The following is a 22,048-nucleotide window of genomic DNA, read 5'->3' on the forward strand; positions in this document are numbered from 1 at the left end:
ATTTCCATTTGCTTCCTGGAGCTCACCATGAGGTGAGCAAACGCCTCCTCCTCCTCCTCCTCCTCCTCCTCCGGCTCCTATGGCCGCCATATTGTTCGGCTTCACCTTGGGCTAAAGCAATGGAGCCAGGCTGAACCCTCCAAGAAGGTGGATCAAAGAAGTTTCTCCTCCCATGAACTACTTCAGGTGTTTGTTACAGAGACTAAAAAGGGCAAACAGCACCACTACTTGATACTTTCTTGGTATGTCTGCTATATATACTTTTATTTTTTTTAAAAATCACCTCGCTGTATTTGCTCCGTTGAGTTGTAGCCGGATGTGGAAAACAACCTATGATTCCTCACAGATCAGGAATTCTGAAAATGATAGGGTTTTTCCTTTTCTGGATTTTATTACATACACTAAGCCCTTTCCTTACAGTGGAAGACACAACATCCCAGTGTCTTCGTCGGTGACATCAAGCCCTCTTCTACGGACTTATCTTCCAGGGCCACCAAATGTCATGTATTGAGCTCATTCATACTGTTTGAGTTTTCTTCAAAATCCAGTCCACATACTTGGCCACGTTGGTGTAGACGCCTGGCCTCTCCCTTTGACCACAGTTTTCACCCCAGCTCGTGATGCCCACCAGGTGCCAGACCCCATTGTGTCTGCAAGACAGTGGCCCTCCAGAGTCTCCCTATGGGAAGGGAGAAGAGGAAACACGCATAGATCACTTCCTGTGTGAAATAAGTATTGCTCACAGCAATTTTATCTAAAACTCTGGCCCTTTCTCAAACCTCTAAACATCTGATTGCTTACCCACGCCCAGTTTTTATATTTTAGGTTGTAGTTTTCCTAAAGCAAATCCAATCACACTGGTTATGATGGCTTGGGACAACTCTTGAGCTGTCAAGCTCACACACCTGGGAAGAGGGAATGTCAGCCGAGGAACTGCCACCATCAGATTAGCATGTGGGCACGTCTGTGAGGGAATTTTCTTGATTGTTAACTGATAAACAATTTTTTTTTTTTATAAAAGAAGAGTAACTGAACATGACTCTAAAGGCATAGCCAGTAACTGGCATTCCTCCATGGTCTCTGCTGCAGTGCCTGCCTCAAGATTTCTACCTTGAGTCTACCCCCCATCCTCCCCACCCCCTCCCCCCATGGTGGACTGTAACGTATAAGCTAAATAAACTCTTTCCTCTTCCCTAAGTTGTGTTTGGTTGATGTTTTTATCACAGCAACAGAAAGCAAACGAGGACAGTGCTCGACAGTAGAACTGTTTGTAAAAATGCATCGCTCCAGTCTCACGCAGCTGATTGGCTGAGACAGTCTTACCTTGCATGCATCCTTCCCCCCTTCTTTATATCCGGCACAGATCATCTTGTCAGTTATCTTATGCCTTCTGTATCTTGACTGGCATTCTTCATTAGACACCAAGGGTACCTTGACTTTCTGGAGAGTACTTTGTATTTCATCTGAGAGAGGTCATATTAGTGTTTTAGTGGGATAATAATTATATGGGTGTGTACAATTATATTTAAAAGCCAAATTTTTACTTAAAAATCTAGGAGGAAAAATTGCTAAGCTTAATTCTTCATAGGTCTTTTTTTTTAAAATAATTATGAAGTATAAAGAAGACATTATTTCCACTATTGTGTATATAATTTTGTAGGCATAAGGTTACTTTATAATTCAAATGCTGATTTCTGTTCCCTCCCCATCCCCATATCTGGTTGTAATCCTGTTCTGAGAATCCCATATCTCAATGTTGTGTAAAAACTGCTCCTAATTGTCTCCTGATATGCCAATAAAGCAGCTTACAGCCAATGGCTGAGGAAGGGAGAGAATAAGGCTGGACTTCCTGATTGTCCACGGAGGAGGAGGAGCTAGAGGAGGAAGTAAGGGATTGAGCTACTGAAGAGGTCCAAGAGATGAGGAAAAAGAGCTCAGCAGGGAAAGCCCTAAACTGCAAGTGTCTCTTGGATTTACAATGGGAGGAAGCCAGACTAGCCTAAAGCATTAAGAATAGAGTTAAAACTGCTCAGTTGTGCCATAAAGCTTGTCTAACAAAATAAAATAATAGAGTCTTACTTATTTTACTGCTAGCTTGAGTAAGAGAGAAACTGAAAACCAAACATAATTTTATAAAAATAACTTTAACACAATTGTATTAATGTTATTAAGTTCAAAATTAATTATGACACTAAGGAGAATTCCTTTTCAGAAAAAAAAATAATTAGAAACCAAGCTAGAACTTTGACATAAAGCGTTGGGTCTCATACTGACAGTCTTCAGTTGAAATAGCCTTTAGAGAGGTATAGTTACGTTCTAATCAGGTATATTAGTCTATGTTATTAATCTTCCTGTAATTGAGTTTTATTACATTTTGGCCACATGGTTAGACAGGAAAAAAAAAAAAGACTTCAGGATACAGTAGCAAAAGAAGCATGGCTCCTTACTTCTCGATCCTGTGTACCCCCATCCGGTCACCCAGCATTCCGTGTACAGTACGTTTCTATCTCCTTTGGAAGGTAGGCATATCGGTCTCTGGGAATCTAATTTTGAAAAACATAGTTTAGTCATCAGAGGCCACTACAGTTCGGATCTAAAGTGTCCCTCTCCAAAGCTCATGTTTCAAAGACGCCATTCCAGTCTGTGACACTAGTTGGAGACGGTGGGAGGTGGAGTCAATGGAAGAAAATTAGGTCAATGAGGGTGTGACCTTGAAGGGGATATTAGGACCCTAGTGTTTTCCTTTCTCTCTTTCTGCCTCCCAGCATCCATGAGGTCAACAATTTGCTTCTATGCATATTCCTCACTAAGGGCTCCAAAGCAGTGAAGCCCCCCAACCACGGGTTGAAGCCTCTGACATCACTGGAGTCCAAATTACCTTTCTTCCTGACAAGGGGCTTACACCAGGTACTTTGTCACAGTGATGGAAAACTGACTATAGAAGAAGTAAAACCAACCACTCCCCACCCCCACCCCCTGCCCCAGGAAGGACTGTTATTTCACCTGACATTATGATATTCATGTTATTTTTTTCTCATATATTTTCATGCCTCATGTTCAGTGTTGTATAGAAGACATCCCAAGTAGAAGGGACAAGAGAAAAAGACAAGACATGAATTTTTACATAAACTTTCATTTTTAGCAAGGTTTACTATTGTGTATCATTCGCTTAATCATGTTGTCAAGCCTTTTGTCCCTAAAACCTACATTCTACATACAGTCAATCTACATTATTCTTACTACTTCTGTATTTTATAGAATGATGCCATTCTATATACCTGAAGATGTCTGAAGCCATCTGCTCTTTCAGGGTATGATCTAATACTCTAAGGCAAGACCAGCAGTCTCAACAAAGTGAGGCCATCTTTCCAGACCTTTCTTTGTCTTTCTATCTCATGGACCTAGCAAATGGGACTGTGACTCTTTTACTATGAACATCTTATCTAGGTTGCTCTCAGAGATGACCTTTCCCATAAATTCTATATACCTGTGTAATTCATGGTGGATTCCAGTTTCAGCAGGGCAATGTCATGTCCACTTTCTGCCATCTGATACTGTTCATGAACTATTATTTCTTGAACCCTGAAGAAAGGAGTGTCTTCATTTATTTCTGATTGATTTACAATGCCACCATAGACACGCAGATATTTAGATGTCTGGACCCTAAGGAACAAACAATAGAGTGAAATAAAGTATCTATTACTAGGCAATTCTCAAATATGTGTGTTTCATAATTATTTGTACTCTGAAATTGTTTCTACTTTTAGGTGGAATTTTATTCTCAAAAAACTTAGTCATATGTTTCTTCTACAAAGTAAACACTGGGTTAGAGTTTATGTTGCACACATTAAATAAGTGGCCTTTCCATTCTCCAGCACACCCACAAGCCCAGGAAGAGCTGGCTTTTAGTCTCAACCTTGTCAAGTACAGAGGGAAAGAAAAAAAAAAAGGGCATGTGGAATTTGTGGCATGCAAAACAAAACAATAAACATGTAAACCTTTGTCCAGAAACAATTGAGAAGACACTGAAAGTAGCAAAGAATTTCTGCTCAACCAAATTTCCTTGGGATACACACTTCCCCAGCTAAAATGTTTACATTTGGCTGATACTAAAAGTAATGTGAGTAAGCGTTCCAGTTTGATGGTGTGTATTGAACTCCATGTCTTTGGCGGCAGAGAAGGAGAGAATAAGGAAAACATGGTTCAAAGAGTAGGAAGTTATGAGCTTCGTTCTGGTCCCATGCACCTGAGCCAGAAACCAGCAGAAAGCCATTGGCTAATCACTTGCGTTTGAGTGAAGAGGCAGAACGATGTGCAAACAGCTCTGCCCCTGCACTTCTTCTAATGATGAGTCCTTGCTGCTTCCATGTAGTCATCGCTATGATATACGATAAAGATGCAGTGCAGCAACACATCTGGTATGAAAGGAGATTTAGTGTGGGAAACGGGGAAGAGAGGAGAAAAGGGGAGGATGCCCGTGACAGAGGTGGGGGTGGCGCAGAGAGAGACAGAGAAACCAGGAGAGACCTGGAGAGAGGAAGAGAGGGAAAGAGGGAGAGAGGGAGAAAGGGCAGAGTGATAGGCAGGCTCTAATAGCCCACCACCTGGAGAGCACCTGGCGATGTGATGACATCAGAGGTTGAAGGCCCCCTAGGGGCAGGCTAGCAGGCTGCCTGTATGTTAACAGTTATCTCTTCCCTCATAGAAATAACTAATTTATTAATCATGATCATTTACATTTCCAAAGTGTTTAATTACGATTACGATACTCCCAGTTTTCATCCATGTATGATGATGGTGACCCAAGGAGAACAGCGACAGTACTAACCCAGGGAAACAATGAGCCGCGGTCAGTATCCACTGGTTTCCAATGATGGAGCCTCCACACAGGTGTTCCTGGGTGGGCGAGGTGGTGTACACGGTCACCTGCCATGGCCACTCACCGTGAGCAGACACAGTTCCTCCCACAACCCTGGGCCTGATTTTGACAGTGCACACTACAACAGAAAGCGTGTGGCAAGTGATTGACTATGGCTTCATTTTCATGGGGACTTCTGTTACTTGACAAAAACCTCTGTTACTACGTCAGAGCACTTTGATCAGATATGCTCTCACATGAGGGAATACACAGTGTAACCTATTTCTATTAGCTTACAAGTCAGAAGGCAGACTGAAAAGACACACAGTTTTTACTTTCTCCTCTAGCTATCAATCTGCAACTGTCACCTCCACGGGCCAGGGTCTATAAATTCAACAGACAAGATCAGAATAAAGGCAGAATGGGTGAGGAATGTAGTCTTCAGGTGAACAAGGTGTCAATTCCTGGATCTCAGTTTTTAAAGTGTGCTTCTATCACTTAACAATATTTTCTAATTGTCTGCTAAGAAGTAGAGTTAAGATAATACTTGTTTTGAATGTTCTTTCTAACTAGGATAATTTACCATGAGGAAAACAGAGCATATGAGCTATAACTTAACCTTCTCAGGAGGCATGGTCACCCAGAGATTGCCTCAAACCTCTGCATTCTAGGAAGGCAGGCTTTCTGGTTAGCGTATTACAGCCATTGGGGCAAAACATCTGGCTGTGCTACAAATTAGATCCTCAGAAGTTCAGGGTCGAGTCACCTTCTAGAATAGCAAATGCTCCGACACAAAAGGCTTTGTGCTTCTAGGCTTTGTCACAAGGAGTGATTAGCATCACATTTGTTCGTTAAATCTCAGTTGCATCACAATTTAGAGGGAATTATAATACTGAATATTATGCAATATATAATCCTTATTTCGGTTTCACTGAAAGGTCAAGTAAGAAGAAAATAAATAATTTAATTAATTCACTGGTTATGGTTTAATCACTGAGAATTAAAACAAAACAAAAACAAAAATCCTTTGATACTGAAGACAAAGATCAGCCCTCTAGGTCTGTCTCTTCAGGAAATGCCTCTGGAAATGACTCTATCTATCTGTCTATCTATCTATCTATCTATCTATCTATTTATCTATCTATCTATCTATCCATCTATCTATCACATATTCAATTAATCAATTTATATAGAACTTAGTGAAAAATCAATTCATATTCTTAAAACATAAGAAGGTTGGGCAAAAGAAGATAAAATAATGGAAAGTTTCTAAATTTGTTAATTTACAAATGATCTCTCTTCTGTGTCTACTTTTGTTGTCATTTTTGATACAGAATCTGGCCTCAGACTTCTGATCCTCCTGCCTCAGCCTCCTGAGTGCTGGGATTTACAGGCTTGTGCTACTGTTTCCGCCCCTCTCTGGTTGGTGTTGACTAATTTCATGTCAATACACTCAGTTGGGTATTTTCCTTCAGTTGTATTTCCTCAGTCCTCACCATTATCCATTTTGCACAACCTCAGTGTGTACCCAGAGATGCCTCCCATCCCATGAAGTATTCTAGTTGGAGATCCATTTGAAGAAAGTTTTAAGTAACATCTTCCCCTATGGTTGAAAACAAAACAGTGTAAGTATAACACATCCTACAAAGAGATGCTCGAAGCGCATCCCTCTAAACCCTGACTTACTTCTTTTCATTGCGAGGTCCTTGAGACGGGTAATAGGTAAAAAACTGGCAGCGGACAGCATTGGTGCACATTTTCTGGCAGGTTTCTTGGCCTCTCACATTAATGATGTCCAATTCTTCTCCCAAGAAATCAGTGTCGTTGTAAAAGGACGGATGACAGAATACTAGACAACAAGCACATGCCGGGTTTGAACCATGTAGCCCTCACAGTCATCCGTCTCCTGAGAACTGTTGAGGCAAGGAGAAGGAAGGCCTCCACTGTTTACCTGGGGTACTGTGCCTGCAGTGCTGGAGACTGAAGCCAGAAAGGGCATTGCTCCTCGTAATGCGAGTGCTTGGTAATCCACTTTCAGATGTTTTAAGGAGACAAAGGTGTCTAAGGGACAGATCATGTGGAATATGTCAAAGAGAAAGAACACTTGTTACAGTGTGTATGGAAAAGAGTTTAATTAATGTTGGCATTTAACAGCAACCATGTCCCTGCCACCCCTTTTGATTCACAGAGTCGTACTGCAGCAGCTGCATGTTACTGAGAACTTTTCAAGACACCTTTGAAACAGGCCCTGGTGTGAGTGTTCCCAGTGACTTCCCTCTTGAAGCTGTCCCTTGCAACAGTTCTAACCTGTGCCAAAGAGTCCAGAATTCTCCTGCTGCTTGGATGTCTCCTATCTTAATGGTGCAGCACATTTTTTGGGGGGGGCTGGTTTAAAAAGAGAACTAATCACCCTTAATAACGATAACTTCTTACCTCTGAGACTCTTTTGGCCACTCTCGGGAAAAGAATGTAAAAAACAAACAAGTGGGGTGGTGAGTACAAATGCGGCGACAGACAAAGGCATCTGGGGCCAACACACTGTCAACATTAAGGTCTCCAAGCACTGTGTCGGGGAAAATGTCCCTAATGCAAGCTAAACAACAAACAGGAAAAAAAAACTGTGTCAGAAGTCAGGGACCACCAGCAACATCATAGACATTCCAGACAGTGTTTGTAAATTATATTAAAAGAGGGAAGTTCATCCAAATGACCCTTTTTACTTAAAAAATTCAAGAAGACATTCTTTCCAGGACACGATGAACTGTATCACAGGAAGACAGTGGCAGGTCATGCAATCAATGAGCATCAACTGTTTTAAAGTTAGGTCGATTGTGCACATCCTTGGCCTTATACAGGATCAACGGGGCAACTGTCCCACTGAGAAAACAATAGTTACCCAAGTTAGAGAGTCCACAGGGCTTCAGTGAAAATCCAGATACCACATTATTGAGCTTTGTGATTGTGTCTGGTGTCCCCGTTTGAGTGTACTTCAAAAGACATGTTTTACTGAATAAAAACAGAAGTGGAGAAATATTATTCTTTCCGAGTATCTAAAAGCATTATAGGATAAGAAGTTGCTGTTGACGGGTAGGAAACGGCTGTCATAACGAAGGAGTTGCCCAGCAGAGTGTTCCCCTGCAGGGCTAGATGGCAGCTGGCGTCCTGGCAGCTCCTCTAACCAGAGGGTGGCCCTGTAGACTCAGAAACGATATCATCTCATCAGTGAAGAGAGGACAGAAGAGACCTGATGCCGTGTGAGGAGTGCAGTGTGTGAATGGGTTGATGTTAGCCCTCTAAATGTGCGTCTTTATAAACCCTGGGAACGCTTCCCTAGCTTGCAGTTCATGTTCCATTAAGTCTAAGACAAAAAAAAAAAAAAAAAAAAAAAAAAAAAAAGAAAAAAGAAAAAAAAAAAGAAAGAAAGAAAGAAAAATTATCCTCTGGGGTGAGGTAAAGAGAGCCACAGGAGGCTATGTTCCTTTTTTTTTTTTTTAATTACTGATTTTGAAATACATTTTTTAATGCTTTGTTTCCCATTCATTTCTTTTTTTTTTTTTTTAAGATTATGGGAAGCAGAATATGAATAGTCAATGTTAAAATCCAACTATCAGGTAACTGTAGTTTTTTGTGCAAATCTTGATCATGTCTAAAATTTCTAAATCTAAAATGAATCTTGGGAGATGAAGAGGTGACTCTTCAGGCCTCTACAGTTACTTGCACACATGTGTGTGTACACACACACACACACACTAATTTTAAAAGAACAAACAATATACTTTTGTAATAAAAACTTAAACCTGACAATGCAGATTTAGTCACTCATGAACAGATCACTTTTATATTATTATATAATCGATTTCTCCTGCAAGATTTCAACATCCCACATGAAACAGGATAAAACTTAGCACATGGGCTTCCACTGCTACATCTTAGGTAAGAAACAGGGCTGGCCAGTTAGCTGGAGAGAGAAACAAATGTTAGGTTTTGATCCTTTATGTCAGGGCTTTAGCTCTTGTTAGACTGGGAAGGGCATTGCCGATCAAACCAGTTGCAGAGCTCTCAGAACTACAAATGTAAAACTGTAGAGCTTTGGAAGTTAGTTGGGATACGGGGTTAGCATATGCATGCGTCACAACAGTGTCATCAAACCACAGAATCTACGAGGCTCCACTCTACGTACTGTATACGGGGTGTGTGTGTGTGTGTGTGTGTGTGTGTGTGTGTGTGTGTGTGTGTGTGTGTGTGTGTCTCATGTAAGTATGTAAGTGCGAATAGTAAGTCCAAAATATGACTTTTGTGTATCCTGGTCTATCACTCTCTGCCTCGTTCCCTTGAGACAGGATCTGTCATTAAACCTGGAGCTGAGCCCCAGTGATCCTCCCGTCTCGGTCCCCCTCTCCCTTTCTCCATGCCCCAAGCACTGAGGTCAGAGGCATACACAGCCACATGTGGCTTTTATGAGGGGCTGGAATCCAAACTCAGTGTCCATATGCTTGCACAACTAGTGCATTTACACACTGAGCCATCTTTCAGCCCTGGAGAGCAATCTTGAGTATGAGTAAGATGCATGCTAATTAGGCATTCGATGAACGTTTGGTAACAAAACAGTGATTGCTGTTATGCAAAGGTCTTCGCTGGGGGGCGGGGCGCTAAAATACATAGGCTTCAAGTTGATGAAAATGACTAAGGAACCAGTGGTTTTCTTTCCCCCAGGAACTCCGGAACCCTGGGGGCCCCCAGACTCCAGTTCACTCACCGATGCTCCACACTGGGAAAATGTCCTGTTGCGTATGTGAAAAAGTGGCAGTGGACATCGTTTGTGCATCTCTCTTGGCACTCCTGAGCGTTCTTCACAACAGAGCTGTTATAGTTCATGCCCTTCATGTCTAGCCCCACGTACACATCTTTGCTACAAGCTAGAGAAAAAGGTGGAAACTACGGTGAAGGCGCTGCTCCGGTATTGCTGACTCAGCAACTGGTCCTCTTAGACTTTCTCGTTCTCATGCACTTTTTCCGTGGAAGTTCTTCATTTTACTCGATATAAATCCTACTCCCGCTAGGAGGTGTTTTGAGGAAGCCAGTGCTCTTTTCTCACCAAAAAAACTTTAAGCTTGTAAATTTGAGGCTGGGGAGGTGGCTCAGTATTAACAGCACTGGCTAATTGAACCACCTGGGTTCAATTATCAGCACCCACACGGCAGTTCACAGCCCTCTGAAACTTGACTTCCAGGGCATCTTACACCTTCACACAGAAACATGCAGGCAGAACACCAATGCACACAAAATAGACAAATCATTTAAAAAAAATTAAAAGCCTATAAGTTTGCATAATTTGACTTTCTGGCCTGGTGCCTACATTGCATTGTCTAATTGATTCACTCACTAATTTATTGAAAATACCTGATTTGCTATTAAGCCAGGTGACACTTCAGTTGGCATTTTTTCCCCTTTGATTTGAATTAGTATCTATATTAAGGGCTCTCATGTACAATTTTAGGCTGGGAAAGAAAAAAGTAAGTAAGTGATCAGAACTGAGGTGGTGACATGCCTTTATAAGGTTAAGAAATGTTAATGAGTCCAGGAAAGTGGACATCTATTGTACATAAGAATTGGGTCCTTCAATACAGGCAGTAAACTTCAAACCCTACCCAGATCTAGCCAATGAACAGGACATTCTCCACAGTTGAATGGAGAGTGGGGTCTGACTTTCACACAAACTCTGGTGCCCCATATTTGACCACGTCCCCTGGATGGGGAAGTCTGGTGCCACTCAGAGGAAGGATAGCAGGTTACCCAGAAGAGTCTTGATACCCTACGAGCATATACAGGGGGAGGAAGTCCCGTCAGTCACAGTCATAGGGGAGGGGAGTAAAGTGGGAGGGAGGGAGGAATGGGAGGATACAAGGGTTGGGATAACCATTGAGATGTAATATGAATAAATTAATAAAACAAAACAAAAACATTGTATTAAAAAAAAAAAGAATTGGGTCCTAGTGGAGAAGTTTACTTCTAGATGGTAGTATTTTATTTTGTAGGTACAAAACTGTATTTGAAACAAATACATGTATATATGTATATATATGTACACACACATACACACACACACACATACACACACACACACACACACACAAAGAATATACATGATGGCTAATATTTTTGCATTTGGTAAGAAATCTCACCACTTAATTGCTGAGGGCATTGCTTGAAAGAATATCCGGAAACCGCTCCTGTCATATTGACCATTGGCAGTGTTTTTGTGACACTGTCCTTCAGGATGCAAGCAAACCTGTTCTTTAAAAAAAAATAAATAAATAACATTACTCAGCAAGAATTCATGTTTTCAAAGAGTAGGTCAAAGAGGAGCAAACAAACGACTGAGTCTTATGCCAAAGCAAATGTTTACTTAGCAAGATTCTGACTTTGCTGATTTCAACATTCTGCCCCCCCACCCCCATCTAAAAAAACACATACGACCCCCCTCTCCACAGGGCAAGAGCAGGAATGGGTGGACTCTGGCCTATTGCTAAAATGCTGTTAAAAATCTTATCAGTTTTTGTGTTGTCCATGAGCTGGAAATCATTTTCTGTTTTTACAGAGCTACATTTTAAAGAACCCCCATCCCTCGTGTGCTGGGAAGAAACCTTGGGTCCTTAAAAGAGAGGTCTTAACCCCTGAGGAACCCCTCTAGCCCACACATGGTTGTATATATATATATATATATATATATATATATATATATATATATATATATATATATATATTTTTTTTTAAATTTTTTAAATTTTTTATTTTTTTGGTTTTTCGAGACAGGGTTTCTCTATGTAGCCTTGGCTGTCCTGGACTCGCTTTGTAGACCACAAACTCTCAGCTATCCGCCTGCCTCTGCCTCACGAGTGCTGGGATTAAAGGCGGGCGCCACCACGCCCGGCTTATACTTTTTTTTTATGGTGTTAAAAATACAGAATGTTCTTCTATTTGTATCTGGTCCAATACAACCTAAAGTCTTAACCCTTGCTTGCTAGTTTCTGTTCTAGATTTCAGAAGCATAATTAGAGTTTGTGGCACTATGGAAATAAATATCTGTAATGCCAGGAATATCAAGCAAAGATATTGGCAACTTTGTTTCGCATAAAAGCGTACGTATTAAAATTTCAAGTTTAGCATAGCGACAGAAATGGATGGAATATCTAAGATTTTAAAAATATGAGTAAAGAGACAAGGCAGCCATATGGAACCGGTGATGTTTGATGTGACTTTAGTTAACGGCGATCAATACCATTTGAAATATGTGACAGTGTAGGCTAAGTTTGTGAAGCTTCTTGCACTTTGTTGTGAAATGCATGCTGAAGTATTTGGAGGTGCAGGACTGTGATATTTTAAAATCACTTTCAGCATTTAACTGTGACTACATACAGGTAGGAAAAGCAAACATGTCAGGATATTGGAGGGAGCAGGAAATTAATGTAATTTTTTTTAAAAAAGTATCTTTATGAACGCATTTTTCTAATTGAATGGTTAGAAGAAAGTTCTAGGTAATAGCCACTACCATTAGCCAATAGCGGTGAAAAGAACCAATGTGAAGCAAAACATTGGAAGCAGAGAGAAAATCTTAAGAAGACCTTAAGATTGAGATCTCAAGAGGCATCGCCAGCTTTCCACAAATGTGCCTGCACACCATCCTTTCTGTAATAGCGTTACAGTGGGAGGAAAACTCATTTCCCAGCCGCTAGCATTACATTTTGTAAAAACGGCACGAGGGGATTTGTACACAGGTGGTCAGCATTGGTGAGTAGCTGGCCTCGGGAACTCGGTCCTCTTCAGAGACACGTAAGCAGTTACCATTTGGTAGGATCGTCAGAAGATGCCTCAGCCATGAACGTGAAGAGTAAACACCGCGGGTGGTGGGTGCAGACCAGTTGGCAGGACTTGGCACTCGGTGTGGAAACGGTACTTATGTCACCTCCTTGAAAGCAGGTGTCTTTGAAGATCTTAGTGATACACTCTGTGGTGAAACACGTGGACACACGTTACTGTGGATTTTGGTGAGCACTTACCTCGTTAGATAGGCTGAGAGAGTCAATGCAAGCATGTCTACCTCACAGAAAATATGCCTGAACTCGGGCATCAGCTCTACTAATGCTTTTAGGTTAGCTTCTCAGTGAACAGCCTCAGATGGAAATAAAAATCACAACACAGTGGCCTCGGTAGCATCACATTTGTGAGTCTTGCCTTGGGAAGGCTGCGGGAGCAATTCAGTGATTTCTCAGCTGTTGACCAGCAATACTTAATCTTTAGGAAACCCCTCGTGGTCAATAGGGGCTTGCTGTGTTTTTCTTTGCTCATTGTTTTGACACTGCAACATACTGAAAACCAAGACGGATGGCCCCTCAAATGAAGTCATGTTAACTTTAAGAGCTGACCCATGAGACCCAGAGACACTAGACAGGCACCGAAACAGATGTATAGACTCTAAAGCCAAACATTAGCTGGAGCTTGGGAAATTCCATGGAAGAGGAAGACGAATGATTGAAGGAGCCAGAGAGGTCAAGGACATCCCAAGAAAACATACAGAACCGACCAACCTGGGTACGTAAGGGCCCACAGAGACTGAGCCACCAAACAGAGAGCATACATGGGACAGACCTAGGTCCTCGGCACTTAACGTAACAGTTGTGTAGCTCGGTCTTCATGTGGAACTCTAACAGGAAGATCAGGGGCTGTATCTGACTCTGTGGCCCGTCTTAGGATTCCTTTCCCCTAACTGGGCTGCCCTGCCTAGGCACAATAGGAGAAGATGAGCCTAGTCCTACTGCAGCTTGCCATGCCAAGACGGCTTGATTTCCATGGAAGACCTCCCTTTTTTTGAGGAAAAAGGGAGGACAGGAGGATGGTGGAGAGGTGAAGTAAGGAAGGATTGGGAGGAGAGGAGACAGGGGAAGCTATGATTGGGATGTTAAAAATTAATTAATAAATAAACAACCTATAACTAAAAACAAAGGACTCATCTATTAATGAGAAATATGAGTCCAAGAAATCTCATTGAGTCCTATTTTTTTTTAAAATCTGTGGTGCATAAAAGATTTAAAAGTCCTCTGTTGCTAGAAAGACATACTTAATAATCTACACAGTATGCGGCCCTTGATGGGACTGTTCCCTAGTGACTGTATAAAAGGTCACAGTTCTTCACGCAGCCGTATTTGCTTGTGGAGAGGTCCTGCTAACACATTTCTCTTCATAACACTGAAAACAAGTATCGGACTCATATGGAAATATTCAAGAAGAATATTTGTTGCTCTATAACAACCATCAGATAATGGCTCGAGAGGATTGTAGGTGCACAGTGATCAAAGCTGTCATATGAGGCTTCTAGAACATTGGTAGTCAAAGAACTCAAAAACACCTCATCTGGTTTCTCACTGATCCTTAACTGAAATGTGGTATATACATATCTGTATTATTAATGTAAGCAATTTACTAGTTTAATATTTGTAATGTCTGTGGTGATGACAATAAATCATGTCATATGACTCTTCACTAGCTCGTTGGTTATTTCTACTCACTTTTAGGCTCACCTCTAAGTCTTTCCACATAGTGTGTCACTCAGAACCACACCAACTCCTGTATTGAATACTTTGGTTTTAATTAACCGGATTTCGATGTAATTAATTTCCCCAGTAATCCTATGCATTTTTAAGTCTGTGCATCTAGAAATGTCATTCCAAGAATAGACTCCACAGGGCTCAGGAGGCTGCTGAAGAAATACATGGGAAGGAAAGCAGCCTCATCCACCTCCCAAACTCAACAGTGCTGGCGGCGAGGACGGCTTTCCTCAGCGCTGGCAAGAATCCTGGGAGCCGCCTGGAGACCTGACTGCTCTTTCTAAGTTCTGTGTTGTCTCCCACCAAACCACACGGTGGTGGCAGCTTCCAATTCACCAGCGGTCCATTCCCACCTCGCAGGGTATCTGCTACCTCTGGAAATTCAGCGTTTTTAGTACAAAGCCACCCTGACACATGAAAGTGTAATTGTTGAATAAAACACCAACATTTGGTTAAGTTGAATTGATTTGTACAGGATCAACAAATGCGCAATTTTATATAGGATATAGCCACTACTTGAGCCACCTGATCTAGAATATTGATTTTCATCATCTCAGTATAGCTTCTAGTTACTGGTGAAAGTTGGCCACTGTTTGCCTACTGAAGATTTTTCGATGGAAGAGCTTGAGCTACAGCCTCAGATGCACCCTCTGCCTCCTGAGTCCCGAGCTTACAAGCGTATGCCGCCACTCCTGGCAGTACATTGAATTTGTAGACTCCTTGCTGATCCGCCTAAAGTAATCAATGTGCTCATTACTTTGAATTTTCTACATGATCTTATTTTATGGGAACAATCAGTTAATTCCCTGCTTTCCCCTGACTTTTAGTTCCTTTTACCGTCCCTACCCTGGCAAGTGGGATCTCTAATATGTGTAAGGGAAGTGAAAGTAGATAGCCTCTCAAAGCATGTATTGGCATATAGTCATTGCACTCAGTGGTGGGTATAGCTGTGTAGACCTGCATCGTGTATTTTGACTGTATGTGTTCTCCGTACCGTCCCATTTCTCTCCTTTCTTCTATTCTCCTTCCTTCCCCTAAACTCTAGGGCCTAGACAGAGTTTCACTTCAACTTTCATGACTATGTATATGTATATATAATTTATCTATATAAAGTTTAGAATTCACAAATTTGAGAGAAATGATCTTTATCTTTCTCAATCTGCCTTATCTCACCTAATATGATGATTGCCAGTTGCATCTATTGTCATAAAAATGTTATCATTTTCATTCTTCGTTGTGGCCAAAACCAAAAACAACAACAAAAACACAAGGACCCGAAGGTGGGTGGGTATAAAATGAGGGATGTATTTGGGAGGAGTTTGGGGAAGGGATGACTATGAGCAAAATGCAGTGTATGAAATTATCAAATAATTTTTAAAAAAATCTAAATAAACAAACTTTCTTAATCCAAACCAGAACACGGGCAGCATTTTCCTTACACATTTATCTGTTGGTGTCTCCCTAGGCTGACTCCCTTAGTTGGTTGTTGTGAATAATTTCCCATGCTGGTGAGGTGGTGGGAAAATTGAAATCTGTAATGAAATTCCACAGAATGCTAAAAGGAGAGCTGTCCCAGTCCTGGGGGGGCATACGGGATGGACACGAGGACTACATACAAAGGAGACTTTGCATCTCTGTTCATTGTTCCCTGTTCCCAGCAGCCACGTTGTAGATATTCTGGCCTCACCCTGAGAAGCTTAGGGAAACATACTTCAGTCACCATTATGTATGAGATTTCTTGAAAACCTTTGGTTTGAATTTTTCTTTTCTAATTTTTTTTCTGCTTTGTTCTAAGATACCATTTGGTTGTTGGGAAAGCTCTCTTCTGAGTCTGCTGAAATATTTTGTTATGAGTAAAATTTTATTACAAGTGTTAAATAGCAAAAGATAATTAAATTAAAAAATTGCTGATATATCAATGCCTTAAATCATTGTAATTTTGTTTTTCTATGGTAAAATATATGTGACATAAAATTCACCACTTTATCTTCTTTTGAGTATATAGAGCTGCAAAGTTAAGTATATTTACATTACGTACTATTACCACCACTATTCTAGAATTCCTTCAGCTTTTCCAACTGAAATTTTGTGCTCATTAAGTGAAAATTAGCATTAACCTCTAGGCATGTCCCTTCTGTGGCCTGTTTTTCTGAAATTGGCTTCTCTGTGTACCTCATATAATTGGAATCATTCATGTGTTTGTTTATAGGTGCCGTATTTCATATAGTAAAATTCCTTGAAGGTTCAGCCATGTCCTGTAATATTCTTTGTTTGACCATTCGTCCGTTGATGAACACTCAGGTTGTCTGAGGAGATGGATGAGTTTGCTTCAATTGCCCATGTGTTCCTACCTCGCCGTTGCTCTGCATTACAGCAGGCAGGTGAATCTCTAGAGTTGGAGTCTCTGCTTTCACTTCTTTTGGGCCCCACAATCACAAATGTAGTGAAGTCTATTGATTTTTTTTTAAAAAAAATATCAAAGCAACTTCTTATTGCTGGAGTTAACCAGACTTTGCCACAATATGCCATTTAATCAGTCTTTTCTTTTTCTTTATTAAAGTTTTTTTTAATTATTATTTTGTATGTATGTATGCCACACGTGTGTGTGTGTGTGTGAGTGGCCACAGAAGCCAGAAGAGCGGGTTGAATTTAGAGTCACAGGAAGTTGTGAGCTGCCTAATGTGAGTGTTGGGCGCTGGACTGAACGTGCTCTTCACTCTCCAGCCTCCTGCTTATTTTTTTGCTTTAATATATGAGTTGGATGGGTTAGGAAACCTGATTTTGAGGTTTTGTTTTTTTTTTTTTTTTTGAGACAGTCTTGCTATGTAGCCCATGCTGGGCCTTAAACTTTCAATCATCTTATCCCAGATCTCTCAGTTCTGGGAGCTCAAGTGTGATAGGCTATAATGGGTAATATCTTGTCAGTTATAATTGCATATATTCATAAACAAAAAATTGATAATTCTCAGAATCTCCCTGTGAACTTGGGATCACTGACATCTGGAAATGGCATGCAGAGCATGAGTGGACACACTTTGTCTGATCTATATTTACTTTCTATTTAATTCATTTCTGCTGTTTTTCACCCCCCCCCCCCCGTCTTCCTTCTTCTTGCATTGATTTCCTTCTACCTTCTTGACCTGTATTGTCATTGATTTTAACCCTTTATTCTAATGTATATGCATAATTTTTTACAGTCATCTTAGCTCCAATTTGATTGCATTCCAAAGTTTGTGTGTCATATATAAATTATATTAGATTGAATTAAAAATTATTTAATTAAAAATTATTGTGATCGGGGCTGGAGAGGTGGCTCAGAGGTTAAGAGCACTGACTGCTCTTCCAGAGGTCCTGAGTTCAATTCCCAGCAATTACCTCTTCTGGCCTGCAGGTGTACATGCAAGCAGAGCACTGTATACATAATAAATAAAGTTTTACAAAAATACTTTAAAAATTTAAAAATTAAAAAAAATATTGTGATCTTTTCTTTGAATCATATGTAAGAATATACTTACTTAACCCAACACCTGGGACTTTTCAGCTATCATTTTGTTATTTTTTTATAATAAAAATAATTTAATTGACATTTAAAACATGATTTATAAATGTAATGCTACATAGGAAATACACAGTGTTATATAATTACAAAAATGAATAATTTTCTGTAGGAAAATATTTTACAGTTATAGATTCCAAGGAATAACCTGCTATAGTCTAATGCTAGTCTTTATTTTGTTATATTTTTTATGTATATTATGTATATTATGTATATGTATATGTTTAAGTATATTTTTTAAATAGCTAAATAATATGCTCTGTATAATTTTTACCCTTCAAAGTTTATGGAAACTGGTGCGGGAGTGGTGGTGGTGGCAAGAGAGCCTTGAATGAAATTGTAAAGGGCTGGTGAAGTTGAGTGAACGTGTATTGTTCGGCATGGGCACGGTCATGTCAAGGGCCCAGTGCCTCAGACACGTGATAGTGCCGAAGCCTTCCTCTGGCCTGAGACCGGGGGCATGACAAAAGCTTTGTCTGACCTGAGTGTGAATGTTGGTGGTACATGTAAAAGCTAGTAACCCCAGCTTCCTCCTCATGGGTGACTGCAGTCTGAGACTTCTCGCCTACCTCCTCGCGAGACTGCCTAGCTCATCCCTTGTGCCCTTCCCGATGAAAGTGCTGAGGTTCCAGGCTGTGCTGTAGCTGCTGCTGTTCCCTCACAGTGAACACAGCCTATGAGATCCCAGCTGTAGTGTGAGAGTGTCTATGTATCTGTTCTTCCTCCATTACCTAGCTGCTCAAGTCAGATTTCTAGGACCAAGTCAAATGGAACCAAGCAGAGACTTGTTTAGGGTGGTCAGTACTTGTCACTGTTTTCTATGTACACATAAATAACGTGTTAATGCAGTTGTTGAATTCAGTGTTTAAGATGTCAAGATAGGCCAGGCCTGGTGGCGCACGCCTTTAATCTCAGCACTCAGGAGGCAGAGGCAGGTGGCGCTCTATGAGTTTGAGGCCAGCCTGGTCTACAGATTGAGTTTCAGGAAAGCCAAGGCTACATGGAGAAACGTTGTGTCAACAAACAAACAAACTAACTAACTAACTAACTAACAACAAAATGTCAAAACAGTACTAGCAACCAAGGAAATAACAATGAAATTTCAAAACAATTACAACAAAGGAATAACCTTAATAACAGTCTTATCACAAAAAATGAAGTTCTAAACTGCATCATTTAATAAATTAAATGTTTATTCTATTTTAAATCCCTACCTAGATTTGCCACTTTCCACATGTGCCACACTAAAAGGAATTTACTATGGTTAAATGCCAGTGACAGTCTCAGAGATTCGATGTAACATAAATAAATTATTTTTAAAGACTGTTTAAAATTTCATTTTAAATAAAGAATAAGCTTGGGGTGAAAAATACACTAAGTACTAAGTTGTTGAGATGCATTTGATTAGGTAACTTCCAAGCATGTTAATTCATTCTACTGAACAGTGAATAAATGAATTAACTGGATGTGATGCAGATGGAGAAGTAATAGCAGTAGTTACAATAACCAAATGTGTAAGCTGCACATTAATTTTCATATCATTTTCAGCCCAGAATTGATGTGTGTGTATGTGTGTGTGTGTGTGTGTGTGTGTGTGTGTGTGTGAGAGAGAGAGAGAGAGAGAGAGAGAGAGAGAGAGAGAGAGAGAGAGAGAGAGAGAGAGAGATGAGTTGTTGAGTTATTGGATTGCAAAACTAACCAGTGAAGTGAGTCAGGTCTTCTCTTTCTAATATTGCCCTTCGGTATTATTGCAATGTGTTATGTAAGTAGATACAGATACAAGTCTATAGACAGATATAACTATCACTCAAATGATACAGGTGTAGACTTGTTGTAATTCTCTATGTAAATCCCTTTCTTTCTTTGGCTCCTTAAGTGGAACCTTAACTGGACAATCAATGAGTTTGTTTCCTTCCCTGGAGGTAACATGGAATTAACGCACAATATGGGGGCACCAGAGTGTGATTTCCCTCCCTGGACTTATGCTGTTTCCCACTCTACAGGTCAGGAAATGAGCTATTTCTAGGCCGTACCTAAATATTGAAGAAGGCCTTTTAAAATTGCGATGAAGATGCTGAAGTGCAGCTCTTCACAGTTGATGGCTTCCGGCGGGATCATAGGTGAGGGTATGAGGTGTGGTGGGGAAAGACTCGGTTTTCTTTAAGGGGCAGGCCACTGGGAGTTTGACTACACTCAAAAAACTACATGAGCAACACAAATTGAACTTGATAGTTTTTGGTTGTGTGTGTGTGTGTGGCATGGGGGTGCTGGGCAGAGATTACTCAAGGGTGGGAGGGTGGACCTGGGAGGAATGGGAAGTGAGTGTGATCCAGGTGCATTCTATGAAATTCTCAAATAATGAAAAAATTATGTTGGGGAAAAAATAAATAAATAATACAACACTTACCACTAGAAACTGAGGCAAAAAAGATAAAATATACCACATGCTGTACTGAGAGCATCCTACAAAGAGAAGAATGTCAACAGTTTTTTGGAATCTGAAGTGTAAAATTATAACAAATGCACCCCCACCTCGCCTGTGACCCTCCCCCCCTTGCCACTGTCATCTGGCCCCCTCCCTACTCCAGTTTCTCTTCCAGCTCACTTCCTTTCTTTCCATTTTAGAGCTCTCTCTCTCTCTCTCTCTCTCTCTCTCTCTCTCTCTCCTTCCCCTCCCTCCCTCCCTCCCTCCCTCCTTCCTTCCCTCTCTGATATCAAAGAGCTCTGAGTGATTATCTTCCTTACAACAGTTTCTACTTCTAAAAGAAGTAGATTACTGAAGATTCATTAACATATTGTCTTGGTCACTTGTAAGTGTGTGTGTCCTAGTAAATGCTGAACAGGCTGTTAACACACACACACACACACACACACACACACACCACACAAACACACACACACACATTAAGCCTCACATCCAGATCCTACATTGCTCTTGAATCTTTTTTTTTTCTTGGAAAATACTTCTTATTGAGAACAAATGACTAGTGTTCTGTTCTGCCCTCACTCTCAAATTGACTATAGAGGGTGACTAATATCTACAATGTAAAATCAGATACATTTAAAAAACTCAATCTTTATATATATAAAGATGAGACTTGATAGATAGCCTATGACCCCCTGGGTCACAGACCTAGGCGGGCGGGGGAGGGTGGGTGGGGGGAGGGAATAGGGTGAAAGCGAGAGGGAGGGAGGAATAAGTAGATACAAGTGAGGGGAAAACAATTGAGATGTCATCTGAATAAATTAATCAAATACTAAAAAATTAAAAAAAAAAAACAACCTAGGCCCTCTTTGCAGAACACGGGGCATTAGGAGGCATAAGTGGTTGAGAGAACTGATGCGTTTTGAAGCCATACCTGTAGATACCTTCTTTGCGTTTGCTTCAGCCCTCGGTGAGGTTTTCTTTCCTTGCTATAGCCTTGTTCTTCTCCACATGAACTTGTTTAGGACACTGTTACTTAAATGTTTACTTATCCTACTTTCCTTTGTCATGTGACATCCCGTCTTTGCAGTGTGCACAGTGGTGTCCGAGAATGTCCTTTTGGTCCCTGCTACTGACACCTGCCTCAGGGCAGCTGCTAACTCTTTCAACATACCAATTTTGCGTGCATTCTCTCCACCATGTGTTCAAGTAAACAATACACACTGAGATGGCCAGAGAATCTGAGCCCACCTGCGTTTCTTAGCAGCTGGGCAAACACAGAGTCTGGGTGCCTGCCTGCCAAGGGTGTACACATACTAATCCTTCCAAATGCCAGCTGGTCATCATTAGTTCTAGCTCACCTGCAATCTGAGTAGACAAAGAAAACAAAGAAATCAGATAGAGTTAGTGATTTACCATAGAGGTAAGGAAGGAGAGAGCAGGAGATAGAGGCTGGATGCTCAGGGCTCAATATCTGGGGCTGAAATCTGGGGGATGAGGCTGGGGAGGATGGAGGCTGGGGGGGATGGAGGACAGGGGGATGGAGGCTGGGGGGGAGATGGAGGCAGGGGGGAGATGGGCCAGGGGATGAAGGCTGGGGGGGAGAT

At 41.0% G+C, this 22,048-nt stretch overlaps 1 protein-coding gene across 4 annotated transcripts; it reads right to left on the reverse strand.

Moving 5' to 3' along the window:
- Positions 1-61: 61 nt before the first annotated feature.
- Positions 62-21,460, reverse strand: F11 (coagulation factor XI). 4 transcript variants are annotated; one of them, XM_084758656.1, is made up of 15 exons: positions 21,376-21,460; positions 20,424-20,479; positions 12,701-12,863; positions 11,041-11,147; positions 9,615-9,774; positions 7,755-7,864; positions 7,292-7,451; positions 6,810-6,919; positions 6,545-6,707; positions 6,355-6,461; positions 4,829-4,997; positions 3,488-3,663; positions 2,448-2,543; positions 1,324-1,463; positions 62-679 (listed from the first exon to the last, which is right to left on the reverse strand). In XM_084758656.1, exons 2-15 carry the CDS (start codon positions 20,476-20,478, stop codon positions 518-520), a joined length of 1,878 nt encoding a protein of 625 aa, XP_084614782.1. In that variant the 5' UTR covers position 20,479; positions 21,376-21,460; the 3' UTR covers positions 62-517. The 4 variants fall into 4 exon arrangements, with proteins under 4 accessions (XP_084614782.1, XP_084614783.1, XP_084614785.1 ...); XM_084758657.1 differs by lacking the exon at positions 12,701-12,863 and having other exon boundaries at positions 11,041-11,152; positions 21,376-21,449; XM_084758659.1 differs by lacking the exons at positions 20,424-20,479; positions 21,376-21,460 and adding an exon at positions 15,108-15,127.
- Positions 21,461-22,048: the final 588 nt, after the last annotated feature.

This window comes from Acomys minous, assembly GCF_964271855.1.
Source record: "Acomys minous genome assembly, chromosome: 15".
Classification (NCBI taxonomy): domain Eukaryota; kingdom Metazoa; phylum Chordata; class Mammalia; order Rodentia; family Muridae; genus Acomys; species Acomys minous.

What these genes read in the sequence shown, in the direction of transcription:
- F11 (XM_084758656.1), bottom strand. Translation starts at nt 20,478, where the DNA reads ATGCTCTCAGTACAGCATGTGGTATATTTTATCTTTTTTGCCTCAGTT. An exon ending in TCTGACGATCCTACCAAATG is followed by an intron (nt 11,148 to 12,700) that starts GTAACTGCTTAC and finishes TTTAAAGAACAG; the next exon opens with GTTTGCTTGCATCCTGAAGG. An exon ending in CTGCAGGCACAGTACCCCAG is followed by an intron (nt 6,708 to 6,809) that starts GTAAACAGTGGA and finishes CTTGTTGTCTAG; the next exon opens with TATTCTGTCATCCGTCCTTT.